The sequence below is a fragment of the Pteronotus mesoamericanus genome, unplaced genomic scaffold, assembly GCF_021234165.1.
Source record: "Pteronotus mesoamericanus isolate MK-2021 breed Mesoamerican mustached bat unplaced genomic scaffold, CSHL_Meso_final contig_20, whole genome shotgun sequence".
Lineage (NCBI taxonomy): Eukaryota > Metazoa > Chordata > Mammalia > Chiroptera > Mormoopidae > Pteronotus > Pteronotus mesoamericanus.
In genome coordinates this window covers 32,771,925-32,790,781 of record NW_026555085.1, presented here as the reverse complement: position 1 = coordinate 32,790,781, position 18,857 = coordinate 32,771,925, and the positions used below count along the sequence as shown (strand labels likewise).

Sequence of the window (18,857 nt, the reverse complement as noted above, 5' to 3'; positions counted from 1 at the left end):
CATACAATTGTTTTAGGCTACTATTTTCAACCCATTTCCAGTTAAGGCGAAGGTGTGACAGACAGATTAACTAACTTGCCCAGGGATATAGGAGCAGTGAACTGCAGAGCAAATGGGGATTCAAAGCCAGGTGGATGGGCACCAAGTGTCTCATGAGTTCCCCATCTCTGCCTTCCTGTGAGCCCCTCTTTACCACAGTCCTCTAAAAGGTTCACTGTGTTCGTATAGCAGTTCTAAAAGCTTCCACTGTATTCCCACAGCAGCTTGCCTGGGTGTTTCTAGTGAATTTCTCCACATCCTGATTTTTTTTTTCTCAACAAACTTTACCTTGCTCATTCCTCCTTCAGTGGAACCTTGTTAGCTTTTAGGGCACACCCCCGGCTAAGCATGGGCTTACGGGGCCAGCTTTCCCCACCCCTTCCCTCTGCTTTCCTTTAAAGTGTCACCAGATGCCTCTGATTCACTCTCTTTGCTCTCGGCCCTCACAGGGGCAGGAGGAACCAAGGCTGGGTCCAGGACTCATCAGTCCCGAGGTGACAGTGAAGGGGTCTTGGGGGAGTCCTGGCTCCCCTACAGCCCCTCCTTCACTGGGACTATTGGCAATAACAGAAAACCACCTGGGAAAATGAAGACCTTCTGGTAAGACATGGACACTGGAAAGAGTGACAGGGAGAGAGGGTCAGGGGCCCTGGACAGAGGGTCTGTGTTTTTGGAGTGATGATAAGATGTGAGGAGGTAAAGCAAGAGATGAGAGAGATGAGAGACAGAGACAGAGACAGAGAGAGAGAGAGATGAGAAAGTGAGACCCCCCCCCAAAAAAAAGCAAGCACGAGAGACAGAAGAAAGAGGGAGAGATGGCCACCAAAATGGAGGGGCAGAAATGGAGGGGCAGAAAAACTGCGGTAGAGAAACAGTGAGATAGGTAGAAATGGAGACAGTGAGATAGAAACAAGAACTTAATGATTGGTTGAGTTTAGGAGCTGAAAATATGAGAATTCATTAAATCTCAATAAGATTTCCAAGTCAAAATTTAAAAAAAAAGCTATACTGAGATTTGATCACCTATATTAGTTAGGTTTTTACCACATTTAAAAATACTAAAGTAGTCCCCATCTGGAGGATTCCTGTTTGAGTCATTTTTCTTCTCTCCCTTTCAGGAAAATTCCAGTTTTCTTCTTTGTATGCAGTCTTCTGGGTCCCTGGGCATCTGCGACTGTCCTCAAGCGTCGCCCAAGTAAGGGCCACAGTTGCTAGAGTTTGAAATATCACTTGTTCCCAGAAGGGATCAGGCAGGGCTGTGGCTGCGTAAGGACTGAGCGGGCCCCCACGGTCCTTCATACCCTCTCTTCAGCGCTGCTTTGGCCATGCGTGCTCCATGGCTGGCTTTCTGTAGTCAATGCTGGGTATAAAAACGAAGTCCTGGCTGTGATCAAAGTTGGCAGAAAAGCCAGCCTGTGTGCTTCCATGCCTAGCACAGCCTCCTACCTGGTTTCCATAGTGATTGCTAACGTTGGATAGATGGGTAGATGTATAGAAGCTATTAATCTGGGGTAAAGGGAGGATTTGTTTGATATGCGGGGATGGTTGAGCCAAAGCTTTGTAGCTGTAAAATTTTTTTCCTAAAGTCTGGGAAGCCTCTGCCATCAGGGGAGTCTCAGCAGGGAACAGGGTTGTATAGTCACAAGAGGCTTTCTGTGGTGGTGAAAAAACACTTCTTCCTTACAACCGTCCACTTGTGTAAGGAGCACCCAGTTTCATTCTAGGATTCCTCATCAAATTGAGCATTTAATCCTTTTCATTTTCTTCTCACTGCTCTTCCCATTTTAGGATACTAGTAATAGTCTAGTTGGGATCATTATTTAGTCTCCTAAAATGAGCTTATGAAATTCAACGTGTGTTCTATATTTTATTTAGGATTAGGAAATCTGAGACTCCACCACATCCCTCCTCTATCTAACAAGGATTCCTAAGAACTCCCCTCCCCAGAAGTCTCGTTGAACTGGCTCAAGGCTGGCTCTGGATTCTCTTAGGAATTTTAAAACTTGTGTCGTTAAAGAAATATTTTCTAGCCCAAATCACCAAAAGTTTCGAAACAAGCTTCTGACACAGTGCCATTCAGGACATTGTACCTAGTGCTGTAGCTAGTTCCAAAAGGAACAAATTGCTAATTTCCCCAAAAGGAACATTTCCCAGCACAAATTATTAAAACACCTCTGTGCCTTGCCTCCCTTCCAGAATGAGTCAAAATGAATAAATTATGATCATAGAGTTAAAGCCAAATGCACCACTTATAAGCAAGATGTTTTGGTATGGTATAATACAGTGCCTTACATAATTTCTCAGCTCTTATTATTATTGAAATATTCCCCATGATTCCTATAACAAATGAGGTAAGATGATGTGATCTCTCTTGCAGGGTTTCCTGTCAATTCAATTTCTAATGGTGGAAATGAACTCTGTCCAAAAGTCAGGATTGGCCAGGATGATTTACCAGGCGAGTACCAGTGCATTGTATCAAAAATGCATGCTTTCTGTAACTTTATCTGATACATTCTTTCATTTGGATAGGTTGTGGAAAGGAATAAAACCAATCTCATTGTGGACATTTTATTTTGTGTTTCCTTTTTCTAGGGTTTGACTTGATTTCTCAGTTCCAAGTAGATAAGGCAGCATCTAGAAGAGCAATCCAAAGGGTAGTGGGATCAACTGCATTACAAGTGGCTTATAAATTGGGAAATAATGTAGACTTCCGGATTCCAACCAGGTAATATAAACACTTAAAAAATCTAATTATAAGCCTTACATGCATTTAAAAAAATGAAAAGCTATCCAATGATAGAGAATCTTCTGATGCTCAATGTCTCTTGAATCATGACTTTATTTAAAGATGAAGGGATTTATTTACCTACCTATCCTCAGTGCCTGAATATGTGAATGCTGTCCATGTTTTTGGTATGTAATTTACTTCCCATTCCAGAGGGAGAGAAATCACTGAGACTATTATACATTGATTCAGGACATGTTCTTATTACTCTGCTCTCTGTTTTTCTATAATTTGTCTGGTTTTGGCTGAAAGGACCCTCTGTGGGAAGTGCCAGAGGTTAAGCATAAATTTAACTGGGAGCCTCGCAGTGGCTAGAGGGCTCACAATGGTGCTGTTCAAACATCCTGGTGCTGAAAGGGAACCACACAGCCAGTGCTTGGCTCCTGGCAGGAACCAAGCAAAAGCAAAAGCAAAACCAAAACAACAACAGAAACAACGGTAGTGATAATAATGAAAACCTCTCCACTTCATTTATCTCTTGCTTTGGTACTCTTTTATCCTTTAAATCATTCATTACTGAGATGCTTTTGTGTATGAGCAAGGGTTGAGTCATAGTATTGTTATAAATGAACTTTAGGGCTTTCAGTTGTATGTCATCTGATACCTTATATGTGACTATTGTGATTATATCTTGGGGCACTGCAAAAAAAAATTAAGATTCCTTTAATGAATGAATGAGAAAATTAGGGCTTCGATAGAAATTAAGGTGTAAGGGTTAATAATGATTAGTTAGAAAAATAAAGAATATTATAGAAACTCTAAATGTTTATAATAATAAAAATTTTGGTCAAATTAGAACATTCTTATACAGTGCCAGATTGCATATAAATTTACATTTTGAACATACTATATTTTATAAAACGATAATAGTGCACTCTAGGATTTTTTTCTTTTTAAAATATTTTATTTATTTATTTTTAGAGAGGGGGAAGGGAAGAAAGAGAGAGAAAGATCACTGCGCAGTTACCTCTTGTGCATCCCCTACTGGGGACCTGGTTTGCAACCCACGCATATGCCCTGACTGGGAATTGAACTGCTGACCCTTTGGTTCACTGGCTGTCACTCAATCCACTGAGCCACACCAGCCATGGCTCTATAAATTCTTTTAACTAATTTCCCAATTAACATTAAATCCTGTGGTGAGGACATATTATCCATAGTTTATGGAGGCATGAACTGAAGTGAGAGAGCGTAAGTTACTTGCTTACGATCACAGGTTTGGGAGGTGCTGGGAGGATTGAAACACAGGCAGAACGGCACCAGAGGCTATACTTCTAGCCAGTATTTGATATTGACCCTGGAAAATGATTCACATTTGGAAATATTAAAGGCATAATGACAACTATTAATTTTTTTGCTTATATATATTTTTTCATGCACAGAAGTCTTAGTTATGTTCTTAAATAAACTTTAAAAAGTTTAATTTTTCTTTCCTTAATAAAATAATTAAACATCACACAAGACCACCAAAATGCTGACTTAATTTTCTCTTCTACAGCTTAAGGTGCAATCTGTCTGGAGTGTCGTTGACTTTGAATTCAGAGATCGAAGGTCTTGTAGCCCCTATCTCCCTCTCATCTTTTTTGTTGTTCCTCTCTAAGTGCCTAGAGTTATCACTAAATACTTTTAAACAGGCTGTGGCCAATGTCCTATATTCTCTATCTTCTTAACTCTCTGCTCCCCACAAACACTGAAAATTCTTATTTTGCTGGCAAGGCTTGTTAAAAGATGAGAAAAAAGGAAGGAATAGAAGACAGAAGTAGGGGAAAGAAATACACACAGAAAGAGGGGAGCCAAAGGCTGGAGATAGCGGGAGTTCCAAATAGACAGTAAAGTCCATTCTTGGGTAAGTTACTTACATCAGCTTTGCTTCAGTTCCCTCAGTGGCAGGAGTTGCTAGGAGAAGCACGTGTTAATCAGTGGAGAGGGGTTGAACAGAACCTGGGACACAGTGGTATTAGTTGGCTGTAAGTAGGGAAGAGCACTATAAGGAGAAAGTGTATACAGACAAAGTTCTTTTTTCCTTAGTGAAGTCTTTCTACCAAAGTTAGCATCCCAGTCCTGCTTATTCAAAAACCAGGTAGCAGGATGGACAGGGCCTGGAATTGCTCTCAGATCATGCAGGAAGTAGACTGCCTTGGTTTAAAGGGAATTTCCATGCTGGAGAATATAAGTTCTAAGTGAACAAGAAAGAAATTTATTAGCAGGATCTTGGTGGAAGGGAAAGGAGAGAATGACATCTGGAATTAATGTGATAAAGTTCAAATCATCCTTTTCTTTTTAATATTTTTGGAAGATTATGAGACATGATATTTTGCTGTTTGTATTCTTTATTCTAGGCATTATAATTTTACATTCTTAACTCATACTTAGAAACATGTTATGTCTGTTTGCTTTAACAAATACAATCCTTATTTTTTCTTTGGCTTAAGGTCATAAACAAATGTTTCAAGGTCTAAAGACTTCTTATCATTTATTTAAACCATTATGGTTCTCCTTTTAAGATGCTCTGTGCAGATTGTAACAATGAAATAAATCATTTATAGATCCAGTTTCTTTTAAATTATGTATGCTGTCAAATTTACTTATTGATGTGCATAGCATATTTGCAAAGAACGGAATCTCAGGTGTTTAAAAAAAGACAATGCAACTGACTTCTATAAATTAGATTTGTGAGGAGTTTTAAATGACCTTAGGCATATACAAATACATATATATTTTATTACTTTGAAACTGGAAGGAATTTTCTTCTTTTATCATATTGACATACTATATCATCCTAGTTTAAAATATTAATAACATGATAATCTTTATTATATTTGCATATATACGCAAAAGCACAGACACAGAAAATATATATATTATCTCGATGGATATGGAGACAGATGAATATCCTTGGTTTAACAATATGTCCATAAATGAAATTTCTCCTAACAACCTCAACCATGACCTCATTTTAAAAAAGTCTTTGGCATTACATAACCAAGTCAGATGTAAATGGGAACATTATGTCCTATGCTACTTTCAACATAATCTTTTTGCTCACTTAGCAGGAAAGATTGGATGAAGCACAAGTTGGGAAAGCACCCTGTTAACCTCATGACTTCTTTGCAAAAGAGTCACTTGAGCAAGTTTCGGTGACTTCTAAAATCAAATCAAATCAAATACATTTGTTTCTTTCCTAGGGACTAATGAAATTCTGCAGCTTTGCTCAGTACATGTGTGAACAAATAAATAGGTAACACAGATTTTTTAAAAAAACCTATAAGAAGGCTGCTTTAGGGAAGAGAACAAGACAAAGCAGTAAGATTTATCTCCCTTCTATAAAAACCTCACATCTCAACAGTAACTATCTTGGACAAAAAAGAAAAATAAATTCTTTAAGCATCTGGTTACGTCCATGTTATTAGGTGAAAAGAATATGATTCAAGTGGATACTTGTCAAATTTTACCATTGAATAAAACTTTTAAGACGTATCTCCAAGCTCCAAATAGAGGTCAGTTAAATGAACTGTAAAAACTTCTATAAGGTTTTATAATTTTACAGTAGGCAATATATTATGTTGTCATTAATGAATCTTAGTTTCTTCCCTGGAAGTTATTCTGAAATATGTATCTTCTGAAAAATGTCAAGTCCAAAAGAAATATGACAAATAGAATAACTATTAAAAACATATATCAAAATAGATGTGATAGATTTCCTAGTCTGGGGAAATAGTTCTTGTATACATGTTTTCTTTTTTTAGCTTCAAATTGAATCTTTTAAAATATACTTGTTAAAAACCTCCTGTGCACTTGACAGACATAAAAGATGTTTAGTAAACTGAAAGCTGTGAAATAAGTATGGTGCCCATCACCAGTAATCACTTAAGAATGTGTATTAACCCAATATTATAAACATAAACTAGTCACTATAGAAAACAATAGCCAAAAGAAGTAGCTGGATGAAAAAAAGAACACTCAGATGAAAAGTTTCACATTTTAATTTTTTTTATAAAACTAATAAAACAATGAAATTTGTTGACATAGTTGACCCATTTTATTGAAGGCTTTCAAAAATTTTTTCAGTAAAGAGTGATATATTTGTTTATGCCCTTACTATAAAGGGATGACAAAGTCTTATAGTTAAAGTCAAAGTAAGCATAGAAAATCTTAGCAAGTTGAGTAATTTCCTTTATTGCTAAACATTCTTAGAAATGAAGAACTTTTTGGTTTAGAAATTCTTGGTCCCAACAATATGTTTTAATGTAACTGGCAACAACACAAAATATACACTCAGGAAATTTATATGTTATTCACTTTAGTTCGAACACATTAATTAAGTATTCACTTAGATATTCATTCTTGCCTTTCTCTTTTTTACTCTTTACAAGAAGGGGACTATAAACAGGAGTTTGACCTGAAGAAAGTTTAATTGGGACTTTGGGTCCTGGTCCATAACTGTTCTCAGAAATATCCAGTTTTTTTATTTAGCAAGAAAAATTCATTGGCATCTACTTTTCCTAGCATTTCTTTCTTACTAAGAATGTTTTTATACTTAGAAGGAGAAAGGTAGAAGAATAAAAGCTTCAAGTCCTTGAAAGGCGAAGTTTACATTTAATATGTTCTGATTTTGTTGCTGTTAATTTTTGTCCTCGGGCTTTAGCAGTTTGGTTTAACAAAAGCAGATCCAGGTAGTCGCAGCTTCAGATTTCAGCTTCCACATAGCCCGGAGATGTCTGAGGGGCGCTGATGGTCTCAGGCTGCTATTTAAAACAGTGAGCTAGCAATGATACAGACGCAGTTTTCAAACTGAGAAACAACTAGTTTGGAATAGAGAATTAAGAACTGGTCACCTTTCCCTTGTCACAAGTCCAGCGACAAATAACAGCTGCTAATGTAACATAACACTTTGAACTCCCTGGAAAAGAAAAATTGTTCAGCATGAAAGAACTCAAGTTTGCACAGTTACTGATTCTCAAAATGCTCATATGGGTACAGGACAATTGTGGAGGGGAATACCCAAGAAATTATGGAAATAACAAATAATCTATGTTATATTAAATTAAACACTTAAAAGCTGCTTTAATTAAATGGTCTCATAAACTGGCAGAGCTGATTTAGATTCCAAATGATCTCTTCTTTCATTTGTAGGAGAAATGATGCCAAGAACTTTGTAGGAATGTGTTTCTTGGCTGAAATGAAATTGCTGAACAGTAGCTCTTTAGGCACCATAAATAGTGACATTGTTGGGGTTGTGTGGCATTAGGAACTCCCCTCCGCTTTGAGGGAAGGTTTTTTTTAAACGTGTACTTTAAGATGGAGCCTTAATGTACATGAATAATTGAACTTCTGTGAAGATCTTCATTAACAGTCATGGAAGAATAAATAGTACATAGTTTTTTACCCTGTAGCTTTTCTGTAGATCTAGAATCTAAAGCAGCAAAAGAGAATATGGTAATATTCATGGGTACAGAAAACAAGATTTATATTTATTGTTTTAAAATTTTACTCAGGCATATATATCCCAGTGGACTGCCTGAAGAATATTCCTTTTTAACTACTTTTCGGATGACTGGAAGCACACTTGAAAAGAACTGGAGCATTTGGCAGATTCAGGATTCCTCAGGGAAGGAGCAAGTTGGCGTGAAGATTAATGGCCAAACAAAATCTGTTGCATTTTCATACAAGGGACTGGATGGAAGTCTCCAATCTGCAACCTTTTCAAATTTGCCCTCCTTGTTCGATTCCCAGTGGCATAAGATCATGATTGGGGTGGAAAGGAGCAGTGCCACTCTTTTTGTTGACTGCAACAGGATTGAATCCATACCTATAAAGCCAAGAGGCCAAATCAATGTCGATGGCTTTGCTGTGTTGGGAAAACTTGCAGATAATCCTCAAGTTTCCGTACCGGTAAGTATAAAGTCATATACTACGGTAGATTAAATCAAAACCACATTGCTAAAATTAATACCTCAGAGATCTTTAGTAATCATCTGAATGTCTTAAACAATGAATAGTTATTCATCTTTTCAATTCACTAACGCACTTATTCAAAAAGCTTTCAGTGCTTTTTTTGAGTATGACATGTACCAGATAGAATGGGGAAGCAGAGGAAGTTAAGTAGAGATGGCTCCTGGTCTTGGGAGCTTAAAGTCTACTTGGAAATTGCTACATGTCCACCTGTAGCACCCAGGATCCTTCTGAAGGGACTTAAAGAAACCGATACTGGTGTGGCACATATTATATATAAATAATTGATGAGAAGATTCAAAGTAAGGTTAACATAAATGGTGGATTCATTTAGTCAAGAATTTCATACTTTTTGGAAGCAGTGGACCTTAAAATGGAAGGATTCAAATTGGCAAAAGAAGAGATGAAAGGGCATTCTAGCTGAGAGGAAGAGCATTAAAGGAAAAAGAAGCAAAGAATAAGTAGGTCACATTCAAAGATTTGAAGACTGGCTGCTTTGGATGAAATGCCTTCATGAAAATGTGAGTGAGTGCATGCGCAAGTGTGAGCGCAAGTGTGTGTGTGTGTGTGTGTGTGTGTGTGTGTGTGTGAGGCAGGTGAGGGATAGTAACTACAGAGTGTGGGAGATGAGGTTAGGAAGCCATATGATGTCTGATAAGCAAGAATGAAAATTGTATAAAGGGCAAAATACTTGTTTATTTAGAAGTAGGTCTTGCATGGAGTAGTATAAAAGTAAAGGATTTTAGAGCTCTGTTTATGATTTTACTGTAGAGGTCCATGGATATAAAGGTAAGGAATGATATGATAACACATAGTTGTGTTGATTTTCAATGAACAATTCTTTTTTAAAAAATATTTTATTTATTTATTTTTAGAGATAAGGGAAGGGAGGGAGAGAGGGAGAAAAACATTGATATGAGAGAAATGTCATCAGTTACCTCTTGCATGCACCCTGACCGGGGACCAGGCCGCAACCCCAGGCATGTGCCCTGACCAGGAATCAAACCAGTGACCTTTCACTTTGTGGGACAGTTCTCAACCAATTGAGCTGTGTTGGTCAGGGCAATGAGCAATTCTTTAAAAAGATATTATAATATTATGACATAAATTTTAAAAAGGTATCTTAGAGGACAAGTGTTCTTTTAGAGGAAACTAAAGAATTTGCAACTCAATAAATATTGATGACAATCTCTCTCTCTCCCTCTGTTTCTCTTTCTGTCTTTCTGTCTCTGTCTCTCTCAGGGCTGTTAAATTCTAGTCACCAAACTCATATCATAGAGCGTAGCAGGGGTGATACAATGATTTTGAATTGTTTCTGTGCCCTTCTTCAAAGGGGAGGGAAAAAAAGGTTATATGGCATCTCAGTAATGGAATAGTTCAGATAACTTCTTTCCAAGGGAAAAATTGTGATTAGTGTGAAGGATAGTGTGAAATTTCTATATTCTTGATGTACAGGAAAAAAGTTGTAACCACCACATTACTGCTCTGGCTTGTAGACACTCGAGAAAGTGTATCTTCAACTAATGAGTTATCACACCTCAAGTGGCTGGGTCAGAAAGCCAATGGGACCACTCTTGCGCCATCTTGAATTTTATGCAGTAAAATCGTTGCAATGGTGACGGAGTTGTTTTCAGACAATACTGAATTTCTGCAATATCTGTGTCATTATGAACCATGGATGAAGGAAAAAATGATCTAAGGGTACCCCTTCACTGTAATGTGTATCAATCAAGTACTTCTAAAATTGATTTATTGATTCATTGACCTTGAACAACATTACAAGTCATTATAATCTGAATCTGTGATGCTGGTCTTCTATTAAATTGATTGCTAGAGCAGTAAAGTCACAATATTATTTCATTTTATTTCAGTCCAGCCAGTAATGTTAGAGCTGATTGCAAGTATTCTGACAAGTCTAGCCTCACATCACAGTGGAGACCAGTAAGGACCAGTTATCTTCTGTTTTATTCTTCCAAGTACAAGAATGCAACAAAGAACCTGGAGGCTGATGTTATATTTTGCTGCAGGTCCACCAAGAGTTTTTCAGTCAGTGCAGCATAGCCAATATTAAAAGTACCTAAAAAAAGCCTAAGCAATTTTTTGTTTTATACTGAATTCTGACCCCTCACAAGGAAACATAAGACTTGATATGTTAAGGGTATTAAAAAATTCCATATTTGATGATATGGTGGTGGTGACGGTAGTGACAATAACTCAAATTGATCAAGGATATAGACCAGAACATTTTTACTTACATCCAAGGACTGACAGTTTACAATGTCAAGCTCAAATTTGACACCAAAATATATTCCTCAACTGTTACCCTATGTAAGAAAAAGTAGAAAACTCTATGTAAGGAAAGCCCGTTTATGCTTTAAAAAAACAGTTTAATAACCTTAATTTACCAATATAATGTTTTCAAAATCCTTCCATTCCCATTAACTTATTTGATCCTTGCAATAGTTTTATAAATTAACAAGCGTAGATAGGATTATCTCCGTTTCCCAGGAGAAGAAGTTATCTCAAGCAGGTTCTTGGCTTGTAAGAAACAGTGTTAGCTATAAAATTTCTAATCTACCTTATTTTCTGCTATGCAAACTAACTTTCCTCTGATAAAAAATAAAAAATGTGTAACCATATAACTTTCCTTATAAAACATCTCATTGTTTTTATTTTGGAAGACATTTGTAATTTGCATGGAATTTTCAGTATTTACTTTGCAGGATAAACAATAATTTTTTTTTTTAAAGAAAGATGATTGCGCAGTATGAAACAGGTCCTCAGACATTAATCCTGCTTGTTAATTTACTTAGCAAATGCCATCATGTGCTTATATACTGGGTATACATAGTTAAAGTAATCACAGCTCTCATATTTTTCAGTCTATAGGGAGTGAGGGGTTGAGATAGTGCACAATGGTAACCCAGGAAGGCCCATGACAGTGAATGGCGGCACATGGAAAAAGCTCCCCTCTCAGATCAGGGCATGGAGGTGTGAGAGGGAAATTCAAGGATGTTCTCTGAAGGAGGTGATGTCTAAGAGGGACTCTGGGGATGAATAAGAGTTATCCAGGAGAAGATAAGGCCCAGTATTCCAGGCAAAGGGATTCTCATTTGGGAATTCCCATGTTTAATAATTTTTCCCCTTTAAATTTTCTTACACTACACTGCTCCTCACTTTTCTAGACTAAAAATAGTCAAATACCCATACAAGTGCCCAGACAAAGCCCAAATGCCCGTAAGCTGTACCTATACCCTGTTTTTATTTCACGTCTTACGATCTCACCGAGTTGGCGGAAGCTGCTGACAATTGCTGAAGATAGTGACTACGTGTTCCTTAGAAGACTTAGAGAGTGATGAGTGGTGGTATCCATATATTCTGGGAGGTAGAAGCAGCACACTATCAGGGCACACATCTCTCTGCGTGGAGACAGCAAATACTCAATATTACTCTGGGAGAAATTTTAAATGAAAATGAAATGTGCCAATAGCATGAAAACAACGAGGAATAATATACCTTTCAATTTTTTTCTTGAAATTGGAGGATCAACAGTTGCTTTTGTTTAGTAAGTAAATCAAAAGCAAACATCCCTTTTAAAGGTATTTACAGATGTCAGGAGGTAGCCATAGAAACTGCTTACTAAAAAAGGCAGTTGAAACATTGGATGGAACATCAATGCCAAAAGACTCATTTATATTGTCCTTGTTTGTCATTTCCCCCTTTCTATTCTATCTTTTGTCTCTTTCCCTTTCTAAATTAGAAAAGGAAACCAATTTCAGGAGGTTTTTGTAAGGCTTGCAATATAGCTGCTCACGTGGTCTACAACTCAAACATTCTCATCGTTCGTGCTTATTTAGTGGCCTCAGAGCATTTTATATTTTTTCCCAATGTACTGCTGTCATACATTGTTAGTTTGATTTTAAAGCAATAAATCCCATATTTCCTATCCTCCTTTGTATTCATATTTTAGGATGGTGCCATTTATCCCACTGCAAAGCTCAGTTTCCTGGCAGCAATCATAAAAACATGTTATTTTATGACAGGTTCTTTATTGTTTGCTGTCAGCATGATTGCCTAGGAGAGTTATTTTGTACAGCTCTATTAGAAAACAAAGTTAGCCTTTTTCCCTTTTGAGGGATGTGCACTAGGGGCTTGTTTGAGGGAGGATAAAAGTTTATGTGGCTTTGCAAATATATCATTTAAGCCCTTTTTCTTTTTCCCTGCATACAGTCCAAACAAAACAATGTGGGACATGATTAATCAGACAGATAAAATGCTTTTAAAAGTGTATTTGAAATGTGTTGCTCTATGTTATTTCTGTAAATTCATGAGAGTAAATAGAAAGAACCAGAAAAACTGTTGATGGAGGAGCTATCTGTCCTTTTCTTTACTCCATAGAATTAAATCATACTAACCTCCAAATATAAAAATAATATAAATGTCATAGATGATAAGGGAGAATCAATCATGAGGTTGTGATTAATATTATTTCTGGTATTTAAGAAATACTGTAGGAAAGTTATGTTTTTAGTGATTTAAGAAATGCATGGTATACATGTACCTAAACTACTAAGTTGGCTTATGAAATTGTTTTTGTCAGGTACATTTTTTACAAATACTCTTTCACTTGGAAGTAATAAGTAAATACGAAAGAAATGGTAATGTTACCTGAACGTATTCATAGGAAATAACTTTTTAAAACAGTTTGACATGATTTGATTAGAATATTTTTGAATGCTGGCTGTCAAAACAAATTTTTTGGAGATAAAACTTAACATGTTGCATTGTAGACCGTGTCAACATTAGCTGAATTTTCCACTAGGTGGCAATGAAAGGAGAACAGACAGAAAAGGAGATGCCAACATAGGAGAAGCCATGGTTGTGGGAGGGGTTACAGATAACTGGAATAAAAACAAAAAGATGGTCAAACTTGTTTTTAATGGGAAAATTGAAAACAGTAAAAAATTTTATTGGTCTCAGTTGTGCCCATAAGTTGCAATTTTAAGAAATCAGTGCTATTAGTTTTTCTATTCCTATTAAAATGTGTGTGGGCTAAGAGCATAAAGAAATCTTTGTTATGCGGACTGGGAGACTGCAAGACAAGAGATTAATTCAGTGGCAGCTTTCCTTCTTTTCAAGTTAATTTCTGTATGGTTAGTGGTTCTGGTTACACCATGGTGTCAATAGAATCATGGTCTTTCAAAGCTGGAGGAGACTGAGTGCATCCAGTGCAAATCTGTCAGTTTATAGGTAAAGAAACTGAAACCCAGGAGAGGGGGGTGCCCCCCAACTTGTAATCAAACCAGAAGAAAAATCACATAAACTCTTTCTTCACTATATTTCTTATCCACTTCTATGCATTCATTTATTCACATTAAACAACTATTTATTACATTTTTAATGTTCTGTTGAATAGATTTCTTTGCTTGGATTTTTCTCAGTCTTATAAACTGTAAACTCCTTGTGGGGAGGAGAATATCTCTGGTTTCCCTAGAGTGTTTCCTTTATGCCTGGCTTATATTGGGGCTTAAAAGATGTTGCCTGAAGGACTAAGTTAAAATATTTGTCAGATACATTTTTTCAGTGTGCATTCAAAGAGAAGTTATAGATAGGAATTAAAGCTCGAATGAAGCTTACATTCATTCTGGGGAGAGGAGATGGACACCAATGAATAAATGAGTAAATGTATAGCCTGCCAGGTGGTCAGAAATGTTATGGAAAAAAATGAAGCAGGAAATTGTTGTGCCTGGAGAGAGGATCTCATTGAGAAAAAAAAATTTAATCCTAGCTGATGTGGCTCAGTGGATTGAGTGCCAGCCTGCGAACCAAAGGGTTGCTGGTTCAATTCCCAGGCAGGGCACATGCCTGGGTTGCCAGCTGGGTCCCCAGTTGGGGGCATGTGAGAGGCAACCACACATTGATGTTTCTCTTCCTCTCTTTCTCCCTCTCTTCCCTGCTCTCTAAAAATAAATAAATAAAAATCTTTAAAAAAAAAACCCTGAGAGAGTTAAGTGAATTAGCATGTGGATATCTGGGAAAGGAAGAGTAAAGAAAGAAAGAACATGGTGTGAAAAGAGACTGGTGTGGGTCTTTGTTGTCTGCTGTGTTTGAGGACAGCATGCGGACCACCGTGGCTGGGATGAGACAGAGAGAATGGGGTGACATGGCGGAGTGAGGATGGGAACAGTGTGTTAGCATTTTGGATCTCCTGCTGTGTAACATGAGAGGCTTTCAGACGGTTTTGGATCATCAACATGTTTGTGTTTTTAAAACGCATCCCTTGGTTACTGTATGACAATAAACTGTAGGGGGAGAGAAGCAAAGAACATTTAGGGGAACCTTAAGAGGCTACTGCAGTAATTCAGACAATGGTGGTCTTGGTTTGGAAGAGTGTGGTGGTGGTGGACATGGAGCACAGTGTTCAGATGCCGATATATTTTGAGGGTAAAGAAAAGAGGATTTGCAGTGTAAGAGAAAAAGCAGAATCAAGGATGACACCAATATTTTGGCATGACTAAATTTCAAATGCAGAGTTTTCATTTACTGAGATGGGAAAGATTGTGGCAATAGCAGGTACCAGCGAGAACATTTGGAGTTAGTTTGGGACATTTAAGTTGAGCACTATTTTAGACATCTAAGTGAAGATACTGAGCCGGCAGTTTGATATGTTCTGGATTTTAAGAGCGAGGTCCAGCTGGGAATAGAACTCTGGGAGTTGTCAACACACACATGGTATTTAAAGCTATGAAACAAGATGAAATTACTAAGAGATGAATGCGATAGAGAAATCCTAGAACTGAACCCTGAAACAATCAATATTTAGAGGTTGCTGAAATGAGGAAAATTCAGCCAAAGAGACTAAGAAAAGCAACCTGTGATGTAGGAGAGAAAGAGGAGATTGTGGTACCCTGAACGTCAAGGAAAAATAGTATTTCAAGGATGATGGAATGGTCAACCAACTCATCTGCTGTAGATGTATCAAATAAGATGAGAACTGAGAGTTGACCACTGGATTTAGAAACCTGTGAGGGTGAACTTGAGAAAAGACCCATTGGAGTATTGGGAGGAAAAGCTAAGTTCAAGAGCGAATGGAAGGGAAGCAGAAAAAAGGATGGCAGCTGAAAGGGGATGTGACAGGAGAGGAGTGTTCTTTTATTTTTAAGTGGGCAGATAAATCAGGATGCCTCACCATAGCTCGGAGGATAATACTTCCCGAGGCTCTGCTACAGCAGACTTCTGCCTGAAGGGATCAGGCACTGATTACCACATGAATCTCCTTGAAAGGCCCTTTTATATTAGGCTACTTTTCCCAACATCTCTCTCTGTTGCTGACAAATATTGATAGCCATCTAATAATTAGCTACACAGTAATATTAAAATTTCTTAGATTAGAATTGAAGGGAAAAAAAATCTGTCTACTCTTTGCACCAGTGAATCTGGTCTCTTCTCTACACCATTTTCCACCCTTGTGGCCTGTTATTGTCACCTCCTCTCTTCAAACTCTGTTATCCTCCTTGTCTCTGCTTATGAAAACCTCACTTGCTCTAGGGTCCTACCTACCTAGGACATGTTATATGATCCCCTTGTTGGTAACCTTAGCCATGTCACATGTCAACTGCAATACTATTTATTTTCAAAAGCATTTTTTGGCTTACTGTCCTATATACTAAACATTTTTGCGTCTTCCAAAGTATTGATATCAAAAAGCACATGAAAGTGTTATATAAAGATATGTTGCATGAAAAATGAGTAAATTACTACATACCATGTCTACTACTTTCAAGTCTACTGTTCTCTTTCCTTCCACCATTCTGCCTTTCCCTTTGATATGATTCAGACGATTGTCACCTGCTCATATTTAACTACAATTCTTAGCACTGTGTCTGGAACTGCAGGGCCTAGTCTACATAGAGCTGGAGAGCTGGGGAAATTTCTCATTTTGAGGCACCTGAGAGCCTCTTGCTCAGCAACCAGGAAGCTTCACTTTGAGGAGGTCCCTTATGATGGTAGAAACAAACATTTTGTCATAAACTCAATAATAGAAGGATGAGAGCTAAGAATTCAAGTATTTCTTTAAATATTCATCGTCACTGAGTAGAAAGAAGCTTGACGAAACATCTCTCCAGTTTAAAAAAATTAGTTTTGAAAAGCTCGTTTTTACATATTTTATAGTTATAAAATTTAATCCTAACTCATTTTGCAAAAAATCAAGCCTTTTGTCATTTTCATTAATATTAAGAGAAGTTCCACAGTTTGTCAATAGAATTTTCTCTCAGGAAGAAAAGATTGTGTTCTACTGTTAGTTTTTATTTAGTTCTTATGAAGGGCTTAAATACCTTACTAACTTTTCTCAAGAACCTAGCAAAATAAATAGAAATCATTAGTCTTATGAAAAGAGTAGAGTTAGGGCCAAAATTACTTGTTTTAATGAGTTTTCAGCTGGACACTATTTTAGGTCGGGGGCTGGAATTACACTTTAGTTTCCTAAAGAAAGTAATTGGATAATGCCAACTAGGGCATATGGAAAGCACTTTACACTCAGACAAATCAGTTTTCCCTGAGACAATGGTGAAGTATTTTATATTCAGAAGAATGGACTGTACCAGGGCATTTTATGTTCTGTTGAACAGATTTCTTTTTTTTCAAAAACCTTTTTATTTATCTGCTTGGATTTTTCTCAGTCTTACAAACTGTAAACTCCTTGTGGGGAGAGTATCTCTGGTTTCCCTGGAATGTTTCCTTTGTGCCTGGCTTATGTCGGGGCTTAAAAGATGCTGCCTGAAGGACTAAATTAAAATATTTGTCAGATATATTTTGCCAGTGTATATTCAAAAGATAAATGATTCCAGGTTTGAAAATGAGGAACGTGTGAAAATTAGCATTTTAGATGTATAATGGAAGTGACTTTTACCAAGGAGTGCTGCCAATCTTCCTGCAAAATAATTAACATGCAAATTGGAATTCACATTGCATGCTAAAAAATGGTTGTTGTGTAGATGATTATTAGTATGTAGGTGGTGTTTATGTGGATGCACAGATGTGTTCAGAAACTTCTGATCTATGTCGGACTCCGAACAACCCAGCCTTCATTCGCAGACGAATTACATTTCATTGCCCCATTATTCTGCATATCCCCACAATTGCATCTCACACATTTAAACAGGTGTGCCAATTTACCCAGAGAGAATTACATTTTTGAGAAAACAGCTTAATGAATCACGTTACATCTGCAATAAAATAATTAAAGTTTCTCAAGGTGATTAAGATATAAATTATTTTTTGAGAATTAAAATATGACACACACAGGATCCATTCCTGGTTTGACTTACCAATTCACAAAGGGCTCAATGAATAAAATTATATGTGGTCTCTCTTATTTCGAGAGTTAGGGAGTGGGAAGATATCTTTTCTTATTCTGGTAATATTTTTATCCGATTATGGAAAAAATTATAATTCTATTTCCTACACAATATTTTATTATACACATTAATATGTAACTGCATATAGAAATAGCTGTCAGTTTTCGGAGAAACACTAGAAATTTTGCTTCTGGATATATTTCTGTAACAAGTATGCAAATAGGGAGAGGTTTAAATTCTTATGGAAGTTTCTCAGTCTAGTTCTGAAGTTTTCTAGCCGGTACTGGAGACTAGCTTACATGATTTTAAATTTCTAGATAATTCTCCATTTGCCTTTAATACAAATATTCAACCACCATATGTCTTGGTTACCTCCTTACAAAATTATAATTCATTCTGTATTATTTGGGGTGGGGGCTGAGTAGGGGAGTAGAGAAGGCTCTTATTTTAGAGTCAAGCACATTTGGAATGTTAGCTCTCTGCCTATTACTAGCTGTGTGACCTGTGGCAATGATTGAACCTCACTACGCCACTTTTCCATGTGTGATCTGCTTCAGAGTTGTTTGAGGGACTGCCAGGTATTTAATATTCATTGAGGAAAAGGTTGTTCCATTCTTACTTTTAATCTTGTTTTTAAAATTTCTACTGCAATTTAGAATAAACCAGAATAAAATCTCTCCCAAGCAAGCAAAAGTACTCCAATAAAAAGTGTTCGAGTAAAG

General features: G+C 37.0%; 1 protein-coding gene across 1 annotated transcript in view; it reads left to right on the top strand.

Annotated features, from left to right (window-relative positions):
- The first annotated feature begins 625 nt into the window (after positions 1-625).
- COL9A1 (collagen type IX alpha 1 chain) overlaps positions 626-18,857 on the top strand; it is an 84,163-nt gene continuing 65,931 nt past the window's right edge. Inside the window, exons 1-5 of the mRNA XM_054569554.1 lie at positions 626-639; positions 1,158-1,234; positions 2,417-2,494; positions 2,632-2,764; positions 8,320-8,716. Coding sequence (XP_054425529.1) covers positions 626-639; positions 1,158-1,234; positions 2,417-2,494; positions 2,632-2,764; positions 8,320-8,716 — 699 coding nt within the window. The remainder of the gene's footprint in view (positions 640-1,157; positions 1,235-2,416; positions 2,495-2,631; positions 2,765-8,319; positions 8,717-18,857) is intronic.